The following is a 19719-nucleotide window of genomic DNA, read 5'->3' on the forward strand; positions in this document are numbered from 1 at the left end:
CTTCCCATAAAAATGATCCAAATAATACTGTTTAAAAAAATTTTACACACACACAGAATAAAGAAAAGGAACAGAAAAGGAAAGTTAATGTAAACGGAAATAAAAAATGCTGGGGTAGTAATACGGGTACTAGACAAAGATTTTAAAACAAAGGCTATAACAAGAGACAAGGAAGGACCAGCAAATTGCACTTCTGGGTTCTTATCCAAAGAAACTCAAAATACTATATATGTACCCCTATATTTACTGCAGCATTATTTACAATAGTGAAGATATGGAAGCAATTAAATGAGTGAAGAAGTTGTGGTACTTATATACAATGGAGTGTTACTCAGCCATAAAAAAGAGTGAAATCTTGCCATTTGCAACATCATGGAAGAACCTAGAGGGTATTATGCTAAGTGAAATGGACAAAGAAAGACAAATACCATATGATTTCACTTATATGTGAAATCTGATAATATAAATGAACAAACAGAAACATACTCATAAGATGCATAGAACAAACTGATGGTTGCCAGATGGGAGGGGATGTGGGAGGATGGGTGAGAAAAATAAAGGAATTAAGATGTGCAAATTGCCAGTTACAAAAACAGTTATGGGGATATAAAGTACAGCATAGGGAATATAATCAATAATATTGTAATAACTATGTATGGTATCAGATGGGTACTGGACTTATCAGGGTGATCACTTCATAAGTTATATAAATGTCTAATCACTATGTTGTACACCTGAAACTAATATAATATTGTATGTCAACTGTACATGAAAAATAAAAAATTATTAAAAAGAGAATTTCACAGTGTTACAAAAAACTATAAATAATATACTCAGTATAAACAATAATATTCAATACTAATTATGAAGAAAACATTGGAAATATAGAACAGGTCATAAAATGCCAGCAAATAATGTTCATTTTCCAAACCTTTTTGAGAATTATGTCACTACTTCCTGTAGTGACAGGGGAGTGTTTCATTCCTTCTGGCATCCTTTAACACAGTGCCTGATGTTCAACAGAGACTCAAAAATATTTGTTGAATGAAGCAGTGACTTAAAAATAAAATTAAGCAAAATATGGGCATTAACTTCCTGAGACCAGTGGAGTATCATTTAGTATGCAGAAATAATACTTCACAAATTACATAAAATATAACCAGAGAGCTTAGCATATACAGATAGTCAATATTCAAAGACATTTTTGTTTTGAAAAAAATATTTCAATGAAAAAATTTGTAATTTATTTACACTAAAGTTACTGTTATTACTGCTAAGCAATGAGCTATACAATCACATAAAGAGATGTTTATAACTAAACATTCTTTATTTAAATAATTATATATTAACAAATTCTAAATCTACTAAATTTAATATACAATACAGTACAAAACCTTCAAAATGCAAACAACTAAATACAAGCCAAATATCTTCTCTGAATAAACCCAGTCGTATTGAAAACATTTAACCCCATTAGTTAACATGGATGTTGGATGTCCACTCTAAATACCTTTAATTTCTCTCACATGTTTTCAGGCACTGAAAACTCCTAGTATATAACCTCTCTCTGTCTTCCTATACAAGCTCTTTATATCTTGCCCTCATGGTATTTTCCAACTGTCTGCCTTATACAGAGTCTTTGTTGGCATTGGCTTGTTACTAGTCAGAATTTAGCTCTCCCTTTCTGTAGCTAAGAGAGAGCAACCATCTGCTTCCCACAGCTTTTCATTCCTATGATAGCTTTCTGTTCTCCTCTTCCAACTCAGAAACAGAAAGCAAGAATAAAACAAAGCATCTTAGGTCCACAAGAAGCTGCAGAGAACCCAGGGGAGTGTCCTCCCAATCAGGAAAATGCTTCCTTAGCAACCAAGTTACTAAGGCCAATTAACCTCCCTTCTCTACCAATATTCAATTTACATTGAAGCCCTTTTTGGTTAAGCCCTTCAGTTTCACAATGAGCTTTCTGGCAGAGAAAAAGGTGCTTCTGTCTTAAAGGAGCCAGGCCTTTTACCCTGAATGTAAGTGCAATTTGAACTTAACATAAAGTGTTAGGTGATTTCTAAACACCAGTTAAGGGACTGGAAATATAGAAATGGCATAGAAATCAACCAACATAGGCCCAATGTGAGACTGAAACATTTCAAAGCAACCAGAGACGGGATGCTGTGGAGAATAAGAACTATGGAAAAGATGCTCTGTAGCTGTCAATGCTGCATAGTTGCCTTGGCTGATTTATGACCCTTCCCCATGACCAACAAAGCCCAGGTTACCACTAAATAATCACAATATCAGTAGAATCCCAGAGAAAAGACAAATGGAAGAGAGAAGCACAGACAGCATCAAACCCAAAAATTTTCCTTCCAAGCAGGAAAGTGAATAGCATTTCAAAATCATGAACTGGTTCAGAAGTAATGAAAACAATGACACATTTAAAGAAAGGAAGGTGTTTTTATAAAAATGCACAATGAAAATTCTGCCCCCTCCTGAGATTTCAAGCTGTGAGCCGGAGGTTACATTTTTCTAAGTCTCACAATTAAAGTATTATACTGCATTCCAGTTATGGTAAAGGAAACGGCAGAAATAATATAATAGGTAATTAATTGTCTTCTGATGTTCATTTCCCAGGTCTTGAAGCAAAAGCCATTGTTGAATAATTTTGAAGTTTCTTTAAATTCTATACATAATGCAATATGGAACAACTCGTGTAGAGTAATTTATAATAGGCACTATAAATCATCCTTCGGCAGTTTTGATAGCAGCTCTCCAATCAACATACAGTTCCACTATATCTCAAAACAATCCTTGCTACTAGAGTCACAGTACAAAATTTCAGAACCAGTTTTGTTTTCTAGTGCTGTCACTTAACTATTGTAGGACTCTATCCCACTTGCACAAAGATTTATTCTAAAACAGTAAAGCTGCCTTACGGTGGCACTAATAAAAATTAACATTTGTTAATCCTTGGCTCCCATTGTCCTATTTGATCCTTATAACCACCCTGTAAGGCAGGGATTGCTACCACACCTTTTTATTTGTTGAAGAGTTTGATGTGGAAAAAAGAATGGGGAAAGCAATATAAACTTTATAAAGTGCCTACCGCATTATGTGTTTTACTTTCACAGCACTGACCGGGTGTTTTGTTCCATGATATCATTTAATGCATATATAAACCCCCCTTCTTGACAGCCCCCCAATTCCCCACCTCCTCACTCCCTTAAGTATTTGGGACCCAAGTTTACAGATGAGGGATTTGAGGCTCAAAGAGGTTCAGTAACATGTTCAAAGTACATGTTAATGTGTTAAAATGAGGAAAAGTAGAAATGTAGAACCAAATTTGCCCAACTCCAAAGCCCTTGCTCTTTCAACCATGGCCCACCAGCTGGTACCCAAAGCCCACAGAAGCCCCATTATACTACTCTCTGAATCCCTTCTACTGATGTTAGCAATCACCAAAGGTCTAAGTAATATTTTCTAAATCTCAGTAACGAACCATTAACAGGCTCTGAAATCAATTGGTGGGTCTCAACCAGCATTAAAAAAAAAAAAAAAAAAGAGCAGTAGATCAGAAAGAATAAGAATTGTTTCATGAACCTTGCATATGGTGTGTACTGGGTCCTGATGTAAAATGAATTTCTTATTGTTGGTTTATAGAAAAATGTTTAAAAGCCACTGGTCTCAGAGGGTGCTCTCACACAGAACCAGATCATGGAGAGACTTATCAAGGGACTAGACACTACTCAGTGCTCAACTCTGCTCACTTAAATAACATCAGGAGGCACAAGACAGGAAGCCCTGTCGCAGACAAGGCAGAAAAAGGATTATCTAGAATCAGCATAGGAGGAGGATGCTGATTGTATAATTATACACCTCCTTCTCAGCAGCTCCAGTCCATCAAGTAGAAAGTACGGTTTATTTTTTACAGCACTAATTATGTAATTATCCATAACATTAAATCAGTTCCATCTGATTCAGTCTATCACAGGTTTCCTGAAACATTCGTTTGTTTATTATTTTTAAAAAGAACACTAAACTACCAATCATCTCATATGTAAAAGTTCCAGTGTGGAAACTGGTAAACTTGTCTTGAAAAAGATCTCCTGTCAAATATGATACTTTTGGTCCTTTGGGATAATATACCTTAGAGCTTCTACAAACAACAGATTTCAGAGCAGTATGTTCTCGTCTTTTTCTTCATTATTTCATAAAATGCTTATGGTAGAGTAATAATGCTACAATGGATATCTTCACAAAAACTCTTCTATAGACTACAACTAAATTTTTCTTTATAATTCTTCTTTTGGTATGTCATTCATTAAAAATAATTCCCTGAGAAAGTGCTACAGAGATAAATAAACGATGGATCCTACACTCAAGGAACCAGCAGTTTATGAGGGGAGATGTTACACTAGACACTATAGCTTCCCTCAGCTCTGTACACTGCCTCTGAGCAAAGCTATAAATAACCCACGCTATAAGCCAATACCTGTAACAGCCATAGACTATCCAGAAAGACTCACAAGATACCCTCTAACAAGCAAGAGACTAAAACAAGAAATATACAGACAAGGACCAGGGCCAGAAAAAAGCATGCAAACTATAGACCCCCATCTGGTTCTCCTAGCCACATCGTCACACGATCTCTCAGCTCTGCCTAACTCTTTAGACCTGTATGACACAGGTGAATACCATGCATCCATAAATGGCAAGGAAGATCAGCACACTCTCTAGAGCAGTGGTTCTCAACCTTGGCTGCACATTAGAATCACCTGGGAATCTTTTTAAAATCCTGATTTCTGGGCCTCATCCTCCGGAAATTTTGTTTCTTTGTTACTAATGTTGTGGCCCCACCCCATAACAAAGAAACAGAATTTCCAGAGGATGAGGCCCAGAAATCAGGATTTTAAAAAGATTCCCAGGTGATTCTAATGTGCAGCCAAAGGTTGAAAACCCCTTGCTTTAAAAGGGGTTGGGGAAGCCCTTTCAGGAATCCCCCCCCCCCTTTCCCCCCACCTAAACTTCACTGCAGTCTTATCTCTGCCCAGCTTCAAACCCATGACACCATCATTCCCTCTACTTTGGATTAGTGTTTTGTACTTGAATTCCTGGTGTTTAAATCTCAGTTTTCCTTAATGGGTTCTGACTTGGTCTGTCTCTTACTCTCAGTACTCCCTACTAAATTGAATGAAAATCCCAGATTCAGGGACCTAACAACACACCAGCAATCAGTCTAATGCCCTAACACAACCAGCCTACTACCCCCAGAACAGGAGATGTGGACAAACCACGCTAAAAACTCCAACTACTCCTCTGAGCAATCTGAAGTCATAACGTAAGACTCTCACATTCCACCTGAAATTCCTTTCCTTTGGGCAAAAGCACGCTGGCGTCTCCCCGCCACTTTCTATACTCGTCATCATACCCCCTACAGCCACACTCAACAACCCAAAATGGAATATATGGTAAAAGGTACTAGACTCCTTCTTGCAGGCTAATCCCAGTACTCTGTGTCACCAAATGAGTATGATGTAGAGAAACATTTTTAGAAGTTGGTTTCCCACCTGAAGAATAACCAGAATGTGCTACAGCCTCTCCTAAGTACTGAGAGTAACTGTAGAAATTAAGATTGAGTGACAGGTTCATAAGGCAGTCAAATATGCAGATAGAATCCTTCCCAAGCCCTGGAGTTTCTTGTTGCCAAATTCCATGTTTTTAAGTCATTCTGACTTAAAATACCAGCTGTCAAACTGGAAAGCTAGGGCACTTCAACTTTATTTGAGGTAACTGCCATATATCCTCTGATTAGCTTTAAAGTCATTACTGTTAACTTCGTTTTTCATTTTCAGCCCCACTCCTGCCTCTGGATTCACCTTGGTTTGCCTGGGTTGACTTTCAACACTTCCCAAGCACTCTGATTTAGGGAAGATGTTGGAACTACTGCCAAAGAATAGTAGTGAAAATAACCTGTTAGAAAGGGATAATAAAAAGAATTCATTGTCACCAGTGTTACAGAGACCAAAAAAGAGAGAATTTAAAGAAGAAAGGGCTTAGTCAAATGTTGCAATGTGGTCAAGAAGGATGAAGACACTAAATGTGGTGATTATAAGGTAACTGGTAACTTAAATGGGAGCAATGTTCATAGCTTGATTTTGGTAAAAGTCAAAAGAAAGAGTTGAAGTTGGAATGAGTGACAAAAGAGTGAAGGTTACTTATTCAAGAAATCAGGTAGAGAAGGAAAGAAGAGAGATAGAATTATAGAAGAAAATTGAGAAGTGTTGATATAGGTTGGCATGAATGAACGAATAGGGCCAAGAGCAAGGCATGGAACCACCGTGTTGTGGGCATTACCAAGAAAGCTAAAGTCAAGGCTAAGTAAGAAGGCAAAAGGAACTTGTGTCATTGAGGGTCTTGAGACAAAAAGAATGTACAGAGCATGTTCAGACAGGGGTTTAAAATAGTTGAAAATAAGGAGGTATAGACAGAGAGAAAGATTTTAGAGTTTGAGATCATCATTGTGATTTTTCTCTTTTGTTTCACATCTAACAAACCTAAGGGTGACTAAGGTTAGGCTATTTCACAAATAATTGTTGAAAAGGGAGCATTTAATAATATCACTTCAAATTAGTCAACAATCATTTTAACAATCTCATCCAAACTGTCTTGTACTTTCAGATTACAACTACTTTTTTTTACAACTACTTTTCTTTTCCTTCAAAATAAGGTAGGGTCAAGCAAGCAGAGCATAGCGACCAGTTTAATAGACCAGGCTGCTGTGCTTTCTGGCAGACTGGTCAAAGATGGAATTCTTTCAAGCTCCCGTCCAGATGTTCTTTACGTAAGTAATGCTGCCAGCTTGATAGCCGTTCCCCTCTTTTCAATCCATTCTAAACAATAGCTGAGACAAACCTGTAATTTCTATCCTAAGGCTCCTTTGAGGTTAGCTAGAACTAGATGTAAGTTCTCTCAATGCATATACATTAAATCTCCCACAAATACATGAGACTAACAGTTTGCTAAGAATGAAGAACGCCTCTAAAACAGCAAATTTGCAAGGACCATATGGAAGAACATTATTGACGTTGCCATTATTTTTATTTCTGCAATCAAAAACAACACTTTGATGCCTCCTTCATAGAGTTTTTCCCTTTAGCTTTTCACTTTGAAAACCTTTAACAGTTTAAAACTTGGTTATTTTCGTTTACTTAAAGATAAAATTATTATTCACGTGTAGGCACATAAATTAGAAATAAACTTTAACAAATACTCCTAGCCACTTCATTTACTGAATACCATTTAATTAATGGATAATAAATTGATAACAATAAAATATTTATTCTAACCGCTGACTTTTAGTTAAGGTATTTGGGGAGAAGGGAAATTCTAGGTATTTCCAATCCAGAGAACCCAAGATACAGGCTATATTAGTTTCTGGCATTTATATGCCAGGCACTGAGAAATGCTAAGGACACAGTGGTGATCAGAGTGATCTAATCAGGTCAGTGCTTGGCGTCCAGTGGTTGGTTCTGAATCACTACTCCTGTTTAAAAATGTTTTGTTCTCTCCCTGTAAATAACTCATCTGCATTTTAAAGACAGGCTATATTTTAGGTATTATTGGAGGAAATATGGGGTGCTATATGGGTCCTATTATGTAAGCAGCAATCTACATGTATGGAATTGTAGTAAAATAGTATTCTATCTGATAGTTTTTATCTGACAGCTTAAAAAATCCTGACAAGGAGCAAATTTCACTCAAGCAAAAGCAACAACAACAAATCAACAATCTTTTAAACATCTGAAGATTGCAGTTTACCACAAGATTCCACATTTCCATTTTAACATTCAATTTTTTTCACAATATATGACAAAGACTGTTTTTGAGCCCTGCATAGAAAATTATGCTAATAGACATTTCTTTCACTCCAGAAAATATTTTTTAAATGAACCTTTACAATTTAACTAAGGAAGAAAAAGAATGTTAGCTATAATTAATGAAATAATTTGAAAACCCAAATATTTTAAATTCTATCTAATCTTTTGTTAGATCAAATCTCATTGCAATGTATTCCAAGCAATATATCCCTTCCAACATTATGGAGTTTCCACTGACTTAAAAAACACACCAAACACAAAACTCAAAGAGTGAAAGAAGTATTAAATAGTGGCTCGGTTTCACTTATTTTAGATTTGATTATAAATCAAGCAGGCTCAGCAGTTCTCCATGAAAAAAGACCACATAAAGTTTAAAACCCCCAATCAATTCATTAAATGTTTTTTAAAAGCTATATCCTGGAAAGCATCTTAAACTCATTAAAAAATGGGAGGAATATATAATCAGAACACTTTCAATAGTGCGCTGTCCTTCCTCAGAAACAATTGGTTCCTGTTAGACCTTTACAACTAGACATAAGCATTCTGAATTGGAAGCCAGATTGTCATATAGAAATGTCAGCTCAGTGTTCTCTCAAGTCCATATCTGCTTCTAGAAGTGATCTTACTTTTGATTTAAAAAAACACATCAATATTAGAACTACACATAAAGGAAACCTTCTGCTATAAGTCACTGCTGAATTAAAATATAATGGCTATGGCAGGTGCCTTTACAAATGGTTTTGTACTAGCTTGATAAATAGAAAGAGAATTCATTACCTATCTGGACTGATTCAACTCAATTTCTCTCTCTCTCTCAAAAAAAAAAAATACTCTCTTTGCACTGCCAAGGAGACTAGTGCACAGAGAATTTTCAAAGGTAGAAGTAACCTTAAAAGGCCATTTAGATTATAGGTTCTCAATAAACCTAATACAATATCTGAATTTTGCAAAGTGATATTACTCAGGTACCCAGGTCCTAGAGAAGAAAAAAGTTTCAGTGTGATATGCCCCTGCCTCTATATAAGACTTCTTGGCTTCACAGCAGAACACTACGCTACTAAAGACTCCTAAGATTTTATTAGGCAGTTCAAACCATTTTAGTGCCACATTTCTATATGTGGTTTCTGATGTGTTCTAAGAATAAGTAAACAAATACTTGTCATATAATAAAGCAATATAGTTTGCATAGTACTATATTACTAGTGCAGTAATTCACAATCTTATTGGAACTGCAAATCCTAATCAGACCTGAATAGTTTTTTAAATATCCTATACTCTCCCCGCTCACACACCACACACTCTATGGAATATATTTATACTCTAAATTAAATAAAATTAAATGTTACTTTGTCTTTGAACTTTCCATAATACCTCAAGAAAAACACAAGAGTGGAATTAGGGTATGCTGTATTAATAATTATTTTCTTTAAAAATCCATTTATCAGCATAAGATTCATCTATCAATCAATAGATAGTAGTGATGACTACAAATGCTTCTGTTTGTTTCTACACACATAAAATATAACAGACTTTCTTGTATTTTAACATTGTTTTAATAATTACATTTTCAAATACTAAGGGTAATCATGCTTATTACTCATCATTTACATTTATCAACATGCCCATGCTTCTAAAAATAGCAGTTGCTTTACAAATAAATTGTTAACACTGAGAACTGTGGCTTGTCATTTAGTCCATTATTAAAAAAAAACCACTATTCTGACATATGAGTCTATTTTGGACATACAAAATAGAACTCATCCTAGAAGCCACTTAATAAAATCCTTAGGGCAAATGAGTGTATTTGAAGACCTGGTTACCTCAGAAGATCATCATTCTCTGAATATGTTCTTTTGGCAATTGAGATCATCTCTTGTTACAGTTTCTCAGCTTTCTGCTTCGGGGAATTTATGATAGGTTGAGGGCTCTCTATAATATTCTACCTGCCCTGACCAAGGAAGGTCCCAGTGAGTGGCCTGCAAGGCCCTAGGACAAAAATCCTTTTTTTTCCAGTAGGTTATTACAACAGTATCATTACCATTGCTATTTTTATGACTCTATCATTTTCATAGTTTTTTTTTAAAAAAACATAATCTGAAGGTGAAACCTGAGGCTCTAAAGTAATGAAGATAGTATGATGAATAAGTAGTATATGCTCAATACCCATCTCTGACATCTGTTTTAAAAAAATAGAACTTCAGTAATCTAACTTCAGACAGAAGAATCTGAACTTCAATAGTATAAAAAAAAGCATTGACCAGTTTAAAATAAATATGTATGGGTATCCAAGAAGACAAAAGCTGAGCCATCACTATTCTATGAAAATAATTCAGAATTTCATAAATGAAGAAGTTAGAGATGAAAAGAAAAAGCAGAGCAACATCAGACAGAAAAATAATTCTACAGGCTATTGGGTGTTTCCCTCTTCTAAGCATTTATTAATAATTTCTACTACTGATTATTAACAATCAATCCCATGCTGAATATTCATCTCACTGTTTCCTTTTATTGAGTGGTTTAATTCTGAACATAATAAAAACTTACACCTTGTTTCTCTACTCTACTCATTAGCCAGTGAGTTAATTTAGAATCTTACAAAATATTTTTAAAGTTTCCAGTTACTTCGCAATAATATACACATACAAGTTTTAAATGACTAATTTTCATCAAAAATCGCCTACTTGGCATAGAAAGCTTGTGTTCCCACTTCCATTCTCAAATTATTATTTTATTTATATAAGTAAGGCTGTAGAAAGGATAAGCAGCTCATATCTGTTAAAGCAAACCAATTGTTAAATAATGTTTTTCACTACAGTTACATGATTATAACTTAATTCAAATTCAAAAAATCATAATTTGACAAAGTCGCACATTAGCACCAATATCAATTTAAGTAAATAAGAGTTCCATATAATAAGAAATCCCAAGGATCAGTGTTGATTATGTTGTCTCCTGTTGAAAATACTCATTTATATTTAGAAGATTTTAAATTGAGGCTATAAATTTCTTTTGATTACTGGTAAAGATTTTGTTCAAAAATTGCTATAATCCTGCTTGTCACTTCACAAACTCACAAATATCACAAGTAAATCATACTAACTGCACTCAATAAATGCCTCCTCTAATATGATTAACCTATAAGAACTCCTGTTGTCCAAAACCAGAACTAAAAGACACCCCATTATATTTAGGAAATTTCTAAATATTAACTCAGTCTTTGAACTATCATTTTAAACTATATTTTAAAAATATTATGATTTTCACAAATTATTTCACTTATATATTCCATTATATTTCACTCTGATTTTTTAAATTCTACAATTATCTATATAATATTGTAGACAATCTCACAGGTATAAACATCATGAGTCCAACTATCTTTCTGCAATCAAGACTGCTGGATCTAGTTAGAACAAAGAAGTAAATTGATTGCCCACATCATAAAAAAAACTTTAAAAAATTGAAACTATCAGCAGAGGCATTCCTTTTAATATTTTTAAGTAGGGAACATGGTGTACGGATGTTGAACAGTTATAGAACTATCAGGCTTTAAATTCTAAAGAGAATTCAGAGGTCCTCTAGCTCAGTCTTCTATACAATGCAGGACTTCTTTCTATAATATTAGAAGCTTGGTTATAAGCTGATGGCCTGAGGACCATTTACAGCATGTAAATATAGTCTATTTGGCCTGTACATAAATATGTTTTTAATTAAGCCAACACACAAAAATCCAGATGACTGCATTTTCTTGAAAATCCACCTGGAGCTGCATGCCTAGTGCCCTTTGTATGTCATGCCCTCTCTACTTCTCCACAGCTCCCACCACTTCCCAGGGACCCACTGCACTCACTCATCACCTGCCTCATGCTCTCAGCATCTGAACATTTCAGTTGGTGAACACTGTTCTGGAAAAAGCATTATGTACATTGCCACAAAAATGGAGGGAACCCATAACTTTACAAGTAGACCTATTTCATTGCAGGCAAGTCTAAACATTAGAGAGATTTGCCTAGAATAATTTCCAGACACAAACTAGTTCTATCCTCGGAAACAAATCAAGTCCTTCCAGAGGAAACCCTTCTAGATATATCTGCAGAAAACTAAACTTCCTAAGTTTCTAGTTCTAGTTTAACATCCCCCAGAGCCCTCAAATATTCCTCACTATGTTTTCAAGCCCACTGTGGCCCTTGGCATGCTCTCTGTATGGATGAACTCTACTTATAATGTATTTTAAAGCTATTATTTATGTGTTCATTTATTATATATTCTAGTTATCAGTGTTCTTCACATGTAATATGCAATATTTAGTTGATCTAGATCAGTGGTTCTCAAACTTTTTGTTCTCAGGACCCCTCTACACTTTTAAAATTCATGGAGTATTCCAATGAGCTTTTGTTTAAGACAGTGACATCTATTGATATTCACTGTACTAGAAATTAAAATTGAAATTTTAAAAAATATTTTTAATTCATTCAAAAATGTGTCAATATAACATATTTCTATGAAAAATAAATATATTTTCCAAAACAAGATAAATTAGTAAGAAAAGTGTTTTACATTTTTGCAAATCTTTTTACTGTCTGGTTTAATGGAAGACAGCTGGGCTCTTGTAACAATTTCTGCATTCACTCTATTGCAATATCACAGGTAGGTAGCCTAGAAAACTGACCTTGTGAGTCCCCGAAAGTATCTCTGGTACACCTCACCAGGGGCCCTCAGACCATATTTGGGATACATTTATGCTTTAATTAATGTAGCTTGGATTCTAGTTAATTTTCCTAGCATCCATGGCATTCTTTTCACTTATCTTGAACTTGTAGTCAACTAAAATCACCAGCTGTTTCTCAAACAAATTGCTGTCAAGCCTCCCCCCTTTCATCTAAATGCAGACCTTTATATATATTTCTCTATAGATCCAATTTTGTTGGTTTCAGAGAGTAAACACCATTGGTGTCGTGCTCAGGTTCCCTTAAAGATGGTGTACCTATCCCCATTCAGCTGTTGTGATTGTTGACTGATAACACACAGCAGCCTCCTTTCCTGAAGAATTTCTCAGTAAAACTGGAACTGCCTTACTTGGGAAGCTATGTCTCCCGCCACTTCAGCCAATGGCTGACTGATAAGTCAATGATTGTCACAGAGTACAAAAGGCTGGCCTCAAGGGCACAAAGTGGGACTAATTCTGGGTGTATTTTGTGCTCTAGAGCTTCCCAGGGGATCAGACTAAAGTTAATCTTTAGCTGAGATGACATTCTTCCTTAGCTTCTATCCCTTGTTCTGCTAAGAGCATATCAACAGAAATCTCCATCACAGGCTCAACCAAAGACATCTTTCTTCCATCAATATTATTGCAATATCAACCCTATCATACATCATATTAACTAACCATCTCAGCTGTGCAGCACCTCATACATGCTTTAGCATTCTATTATAGATTAGTGCAGTGGTTCCCAAAGTGTGGTCCCTGGGCCAGCAGCATCAGCATCTCTGGAAACTTGTTAGAGCTGCAAATTCTCACTCCAGACCTACTGAACAAAGAACTCCATCACAGGGATGTGCTGTAATTAAACTAACCCATTACTGTGGTACATTTCAGTTATTTCCATCTTATCCTGTTATAAATAGTGGTGAAATGAATATTGTTGCAGGTAAATATTTGTGTACATTTCAGATTACTTTGTAAATATTTGCCTGCAATTTACTTTGTTGTAAAAGTTTTGAATCAGAAAAAAGTGTACTGATAAATGAATAGAGGGATGGATATATAATAAAGCAAGCAGAGCAATATGTTAATGGTAGAGTTTAGGTGATGAGTACATGAATGTTCACTGCAAAATTCTTTCAATTTTCTCATATGTTTAAAATTTGTTGTGAAGTGTTGAAAATAAGAAAAAGTTGGAAAATTTATATTTTATGAAGCTAAATTCCTGGATTTGGAATAGATTGTTCATAGTATGTGCACATCTTTCAACTTTGTGAAGTTAAAACATCAAGCAGAAAGTGTCAGTTCCCTCACACTGTCAACACCACTTTTTAGTGCTTTCCAAATCTCTGCCAACTTGTTAAGCAAAAGCTGGTAATTCATCTTTTAAATCATCATTTCCATGTGTATTTCTTAAGTTAATATATAATGAACTGAAAAGCTTCCTAACATGCTTGGCTTCAGATTTGATGTCAGTTATTCAAACCATGAAGTAGTAATCAAGATTTGAGCACTCACTGGGAGCACTTGATTTATTACCGAGAACAATACCCTCAAGAATAACTTGCAAACCAAATTATATTGGTGAGAGTTACTTCCAGGCCAGCATCCTACACAGGCAGAGGGGGCTAGTGCCAGATTTAATGGATCTGATTTAATAGATGATGGATCTGATTTAATAGATGATGAGAAAAAGGTCTTCCTTTGGGAGGGGGGCTCTTCACCCATTTTACCAGAATACTCAGAATTCTAAGCATTTCTAAGTGATTTCTTCTTTTGTGTTGAAGCACTTAGAGCCCCAAGTTTCTATTTTAGAATTCAAGAATTTTACTTCAGTATAGGCTCTCCTTAATTATGGTGCATCCAAAGGATGGAATGTAATGGGACCATTAAAAGAGAACTATGGAATTCTACATTTACTGACATGGGAAGATGTCTGTAATATACATGTTCATTGCAAAACACAATTATGTATGTATAGACATGACATAAATATGTGGAAGAGTATTTATGAAAATATTAATAGTAATTACCTCCAGTTGAAGGATGCATAGGAGTTTTTTCTCCTCTTTTTACCTTTTCTCTATTATTTATGTTCACACTGAACATATAAACATTGTTATTAATAACAACAAATACAATAAGGCTACTTACATTTTGATAATATCCCAGAAAACCACTAAGCCATTATCACCATATTAAAATTTAATTTAGCAAAATTTTCAAGTCAAGGTTAAAGTCTTCTACAGAATGAGACCCAGATCTAGCATATTTTAAAAAGCATAGGGGAAAAGAGTTAGAGGCAAACTAGGCAAAGAGGTCTCCAGCCAGGTGTTAAGCAGCAGAGGGATAGATTTGTATTGTCCTGGGGGATTTCACAGAATAAAAATCAATAGGCAATGGAAGGAAGGCATCTGTAGAAACCAAAAGGGTAAAGGCTCACTACAACTCAGAGTAGATTTCAACTTTACCACAATTCCTGCTTTCAATATTATAGCAATGAAAAAGAAGGAAATCTTACCTTTTGCAACAGCATGGATGGACCTGGGAAAGCATTATGCTAAGTGAAATAAGCCAGTCAGAGAGAGACAAATACCGTATGATTTCACTTATATGTGGAATCTAATGAACAAAATAAACTAACAAATAAAATAGAAACAGACTCATAGACTCAGAGAACAGACTGGCAGCTGTTAGAGAGAAGGAGGTTGGGGGCCTTGGTAAAAAATGTGAAAGGATTAAACAAAACAAAACAAAAAAACCCTCATAGACACAGACAACAGTTGGTGATTACCAGGGGGAAAGAGGAGTGGAGGGAGGTAGAAAAAGATATAGAGGGGATAAATGGTGATGGAAGGAGACTTGACTTGAGTTGGTCTCCAATATAATATCCAGGTGATGTATTATAGAATTGTACACCTGAAACTTATATAATTTTATTACCCAAGGTCACTGAAAAAATTTTAGTAAAAAAAAAAAATTTATATATATATATATATATATATATATATATATATATATCTCCTGACAACTGATATTCACTTCTCCTCTGACAGCAGGCCTGGGATCCAATGGCAGTTAATTTTTTAAAATATATATTTAACAGATTTAAAATTTTAAATTTATACCTCACAAAGACTGAAAAGGAGAATATGACATGGTAAATCACTCACCTCCATAGGAAGACACGTCTGTACATGGGCAGATGTCCCTGGATGTGACACCACTGTCCCATTTTTTATTTGAAAATGTATTTTGCACATATATCCATCAGAACAGTCCTGTGTTCCATCATCAAAAAAATACATAAAAAAATGCCAATTATTTTAAGAATTCATCATTCTAAGAATTACAACTACTCATAACTTCCAAACTGAGCAATAAAAAACTAAGTATATTAAATGAGATGAGATAATAGGGATAAACTCATCCAATAAATACAAGTTTTAGTTCCCCACCTTTCTCACTTATTGATACTTCTCCTTCTCTTAGATTAAATCCCTACTCCCCCCTTTTTCCCCTTAAGCACTCCATAGAACAGAGGTCACAAAGCAAAGCTTTTAGGTTGGCAGCTGTTAAAAAGCATATAAATATCTTATAGAAATATCTTGTCACATAAGTAATATTGATTTTCACAACATATAAGAAAGAAAAATTTTAGGAGAACTTGCAACAAATCTTGAAACTAGAGACCTTTCATTTCAATTCTTTGATCAAAGCAAGATCTCCATTAAAATGTCCCAGGGAGGTAATTATGCAGTACCTTCCTGAGCACTTCCAGGAGCCTACCCCTTACTCCCTTACACCACTGCCACCTCCATTTTGGTACATGGGACATTGTTCATTGGGAAAGTGTTGTCTTACAATGCACTGATATATTACCTTTTAACCTTAACTCACTGGTCTTAGGTCTTCCCTCTAGAGCAGTGGTTCTCAACCTTGGCTGCACATTAGAATCACCTGGGAATCTTTTTAAAATCCTAATTTCTGGGCTCATCCTCCAGAAATTCTGTTTCTTTGTTACTAATGTTGTGGCCCCACCCCATAACAAAGAAACAGAATTTCCGGAGGATAAGGCCCAGAAATCAGGATTTTAAAAAGATTCCCAGGTGACTCTAATGTGCAGCCAAGGTTGAGAACCACTGCTCTAGAATTTATAATCTTTCCACAGAGCCATTCTTCAAAGACTTAAGACAATTACCAACATTTTTAAATGTTCCCTGAAAGATGGGATATCTAAGCCCTTCACCAGTTGCATTTCTCTCCTATTTTTCTCTCCTATTTTTTATACTTGCTCTTAAATACACTTATGGATGATGTTCATTTAATTGCTGTCAGTTTTATTTCTTTTAGGCAAAACTTGTTTGAATTCAATAAAGTGTAAAAAGTAATACCTCTACATACACAAACATACTCACATGTTAATAAAAATTATTAATTCTTCACCAAATTGCCACACTAACATTCACATTTTAACAGATTTAAAATAATTATAATGAAGAAATATGTGGTTACTTAATATGATGCAGTAAAAAATATATAGAATAGCATTTCAACTAAAAAACTCATAATTCCCTTAAATACTTTTGCTAAGATTCAAAAACCTAGTTTTTAACTATAAAATAAGACAAGAAAAAACTACAGTGTTTGTAAGCAATTTAACATTGAAATTTTTTTAAAAATTGTGTCATGCCAACTATGCAAGAGCATTTGATTTTAGGTAACTGTACTGGGTTGAATAGTGTCCCCTCAGAATTCATGTCTCCCCAAAGTATGACCTTATTTGGAAATAGGGTCTGTACAGATGTAATCAAGCTAAGATAAGGTCATATTGTTCAAATCCAATATGACTGGTATCCTTATAAGATAAGAACAGAAAAATTTGGCTGCAGAGACACAGACACACGGGGAGAAGGCCACAGGGAGACAAGATAGGAATTGGGGTGGTGCATCTACAAGCGAAAGCATGACAAGGACTGCCATCAACCAACAGAGGCTAGAAGAGGCAGGAAACGACTCTTCTCCAGAGCCTTTGGAGGGAGCATGGCCCTACGGACACCTTGATTTCTGACTTCCAAGCTTTGAGAAAATAAATTTCTATGTTGTAACCTACCCTGTTTATGGTCTAATGTTAGGTAACACACACAGAAACTACATGTTTTGAGAAATATGGCAGGACCTTTACAATGCCTCCCCATTAGCAAGGCTGACATCCCGCCAGCAACTCCAAAGCACCCTGCCAGTCGGTGGTGCTCAGCACCAGCTCTGACTGACTGGACCCAACTCAGAATGACTTGGTGATGCCACTGCCCCAGGTTCTTAAATATTTGTAATATCCTTCCTGCCTGTAAGGTAAGCAATTGGGTATCCAATATCTTTTATTATTTCATTAAGGTTCTGCATTTTATAGGTGAAATTATTATTTTAAATTCCAGTTCTGCCCTGTTCGGTCTGGTTCAGTGGATAGAGCATTGGCCTGTGGACTGAAGGGTCCCAGGTTCGATTCCGGTCAAGGGCATGTACCTTGGTTGTGGGCACATCCCCAGTAGGGAATGTGCAGGAGGCAGCTGGTCGATGATTCTCTCTCATCGATGTTTCTAACTCTCTATCCCTCTCCCATCCTCTCTGTAAAAAAATCAATAAAATATATATTAAAAAATCCAGTTCTATATGACCTAACTATAAAGCATATCCCTAAATGGCCTTTTACCACTGAAACATTTGTATTTACCCAATGTAGATGACTTTGAATAATACTGTAAATGGAGAAAGAGATATGTACTTTCGGTTGTTGTTGCTTTTTACATCAAGTATCCATTCCCCCTTCTTTTGGAAGAGTAGACACCTTTCCTCCTCCCCCTGTCAGCATGGACTTGGCTCCCCAGCTCTAAGAACAGTCACTGGTGGCCAATCAGGGCACCAGTCCTGCTGGTCTCAGAGACTAGAGGGCAAATGATCTAATCAGAACCAATGAAATGTGAGTCAAGACTTTGGAGGGCAGGGGAGGAGGAGAAGACTATTCTCTTTTCTATGGATTTGAAACAGAAAAATAAAACCCTGCCAGTGTTGGCAGCCACCATGTAATTAAATGAAGCCTAAGAATGAAGCCAATACAAAAGGAAGCAAGGGCATGAGATGCTGAGAGACCAGGTCCTGATTATACTATTTAAACCAACTGTAGCTGAAGCTAGCTCTACCCTTCAATTTTTCAATTACATGACCCTCAAAACTCCCTTCTTTGCTTCACCCAATTTGGGTTGTGTTTTCTGTCACTTGAACCAAAATATTCTTTGCATAAAATGGCATATATTGTGTTTATTAGTTTAAAACTAGAAGATTTGCTACTCTATTGTATGACAGATAATCAATAGTTGATTATATAAAGATTTCCCAAATACAATAAAACCATAATGCCACGTGTTTGTGAGAAAAAGTACTGACAGTCTACAATTTAAAACTAATCAAGCAATACAGGGGAAAAAACATGAAACAACTGTTCAGATATTCAAAGAATAGTTAGAGCTAAATTGTATATACTGCATATAATTCATCAAATGAGGGTAATTGTGTTATTTCATATTTTTCTATACCCGAGCACTGGTCATACAACTTTTTCTTGAAGCTATAGTTTGGTGAAACTCTAATTGCAATGCAAAATGCATCTCTTTTGATATCGAAAAAGGTGAGTCAAAAATTCCTATGTACCTATGTTATAAGATCTAAGTAAATTATTTGGTGTCTTTTCTATTGAGTTAAGATAGAGAGATATGTAATTTTTAATATTATTTATAATTTAAGAAATATTAATTTCATTTTTGGTAAATTCTGATATTGTTTATTAGCATATATTAGGAGGTACACAGGGGTTTTTGATTCAGCCTATAGTTTTTCTTTTCAGAATCAATCACTTAAAAGTCAAGATTAGCCTTAAAAAATAAATATAGAAATAAAAGAGTTTATAGCATTTTAGTTTCTCTTCAAACATTTACTTTCATAAAAGTAGGTCTTTCCCCTACATTGGTTTAATTTAAGGCAAAAAAAATATGTTTTGTTCTTCATTGCTGAAGAATACTTTTTTAAAGACAACGAACATAAGAACCTGAGAACCACCACCCTGCACCAGCAGTAGAGACCAGCAAGGACAATGGG

General features: G+C 35.3%; 1 protein-coding gene across 6 annotated transcripts in view; it reads right to left on the reverse strand.

Moving 5' to 3' along the window:
* Positions 1-19719, reverse strand: part of ATG10 (autophagy related 10) — a 182258-nt gene that overhangs the window by 123777 nt on the left and 38762 nt on the right. For 3 of the 6 annotated variants that reach the window (XM_023750204.1, XM_023750212.1, XM_023750201.1), the window contains exon 3: positions 15744-15851. The exons of 2 other annotated variants lie outside the window; for them this stretch is intronic. In XM_023750204.1, coding sequence (XP_023605972.1) covers positions 15744-15851 — 108 coding nt within the window. Of the gene's footprint in view, positions 1-931; positions 1057-15743; positions 15852-19719 lie in introns of those variants that run through there. One more of the 6 variants, XM_023750221.1, reaches the window with a different exon arrangement.

This window comes from Myotis lucifugus, unplaced genomic scaffold, assembly GCF_000147115.1.
Source record: "Myotis lucifugus unplaced genomic scaffold, Myoluc2.0 scaffold_0, whole genome shotgun sequence".
Taxonomy (NCBI): domain Eukaryota; kingdom Metazoa; phylum Chordata; class Mammalia; order Chiroptera; family Vespertilionidae; genus Myotis; species Myotis lucifugus.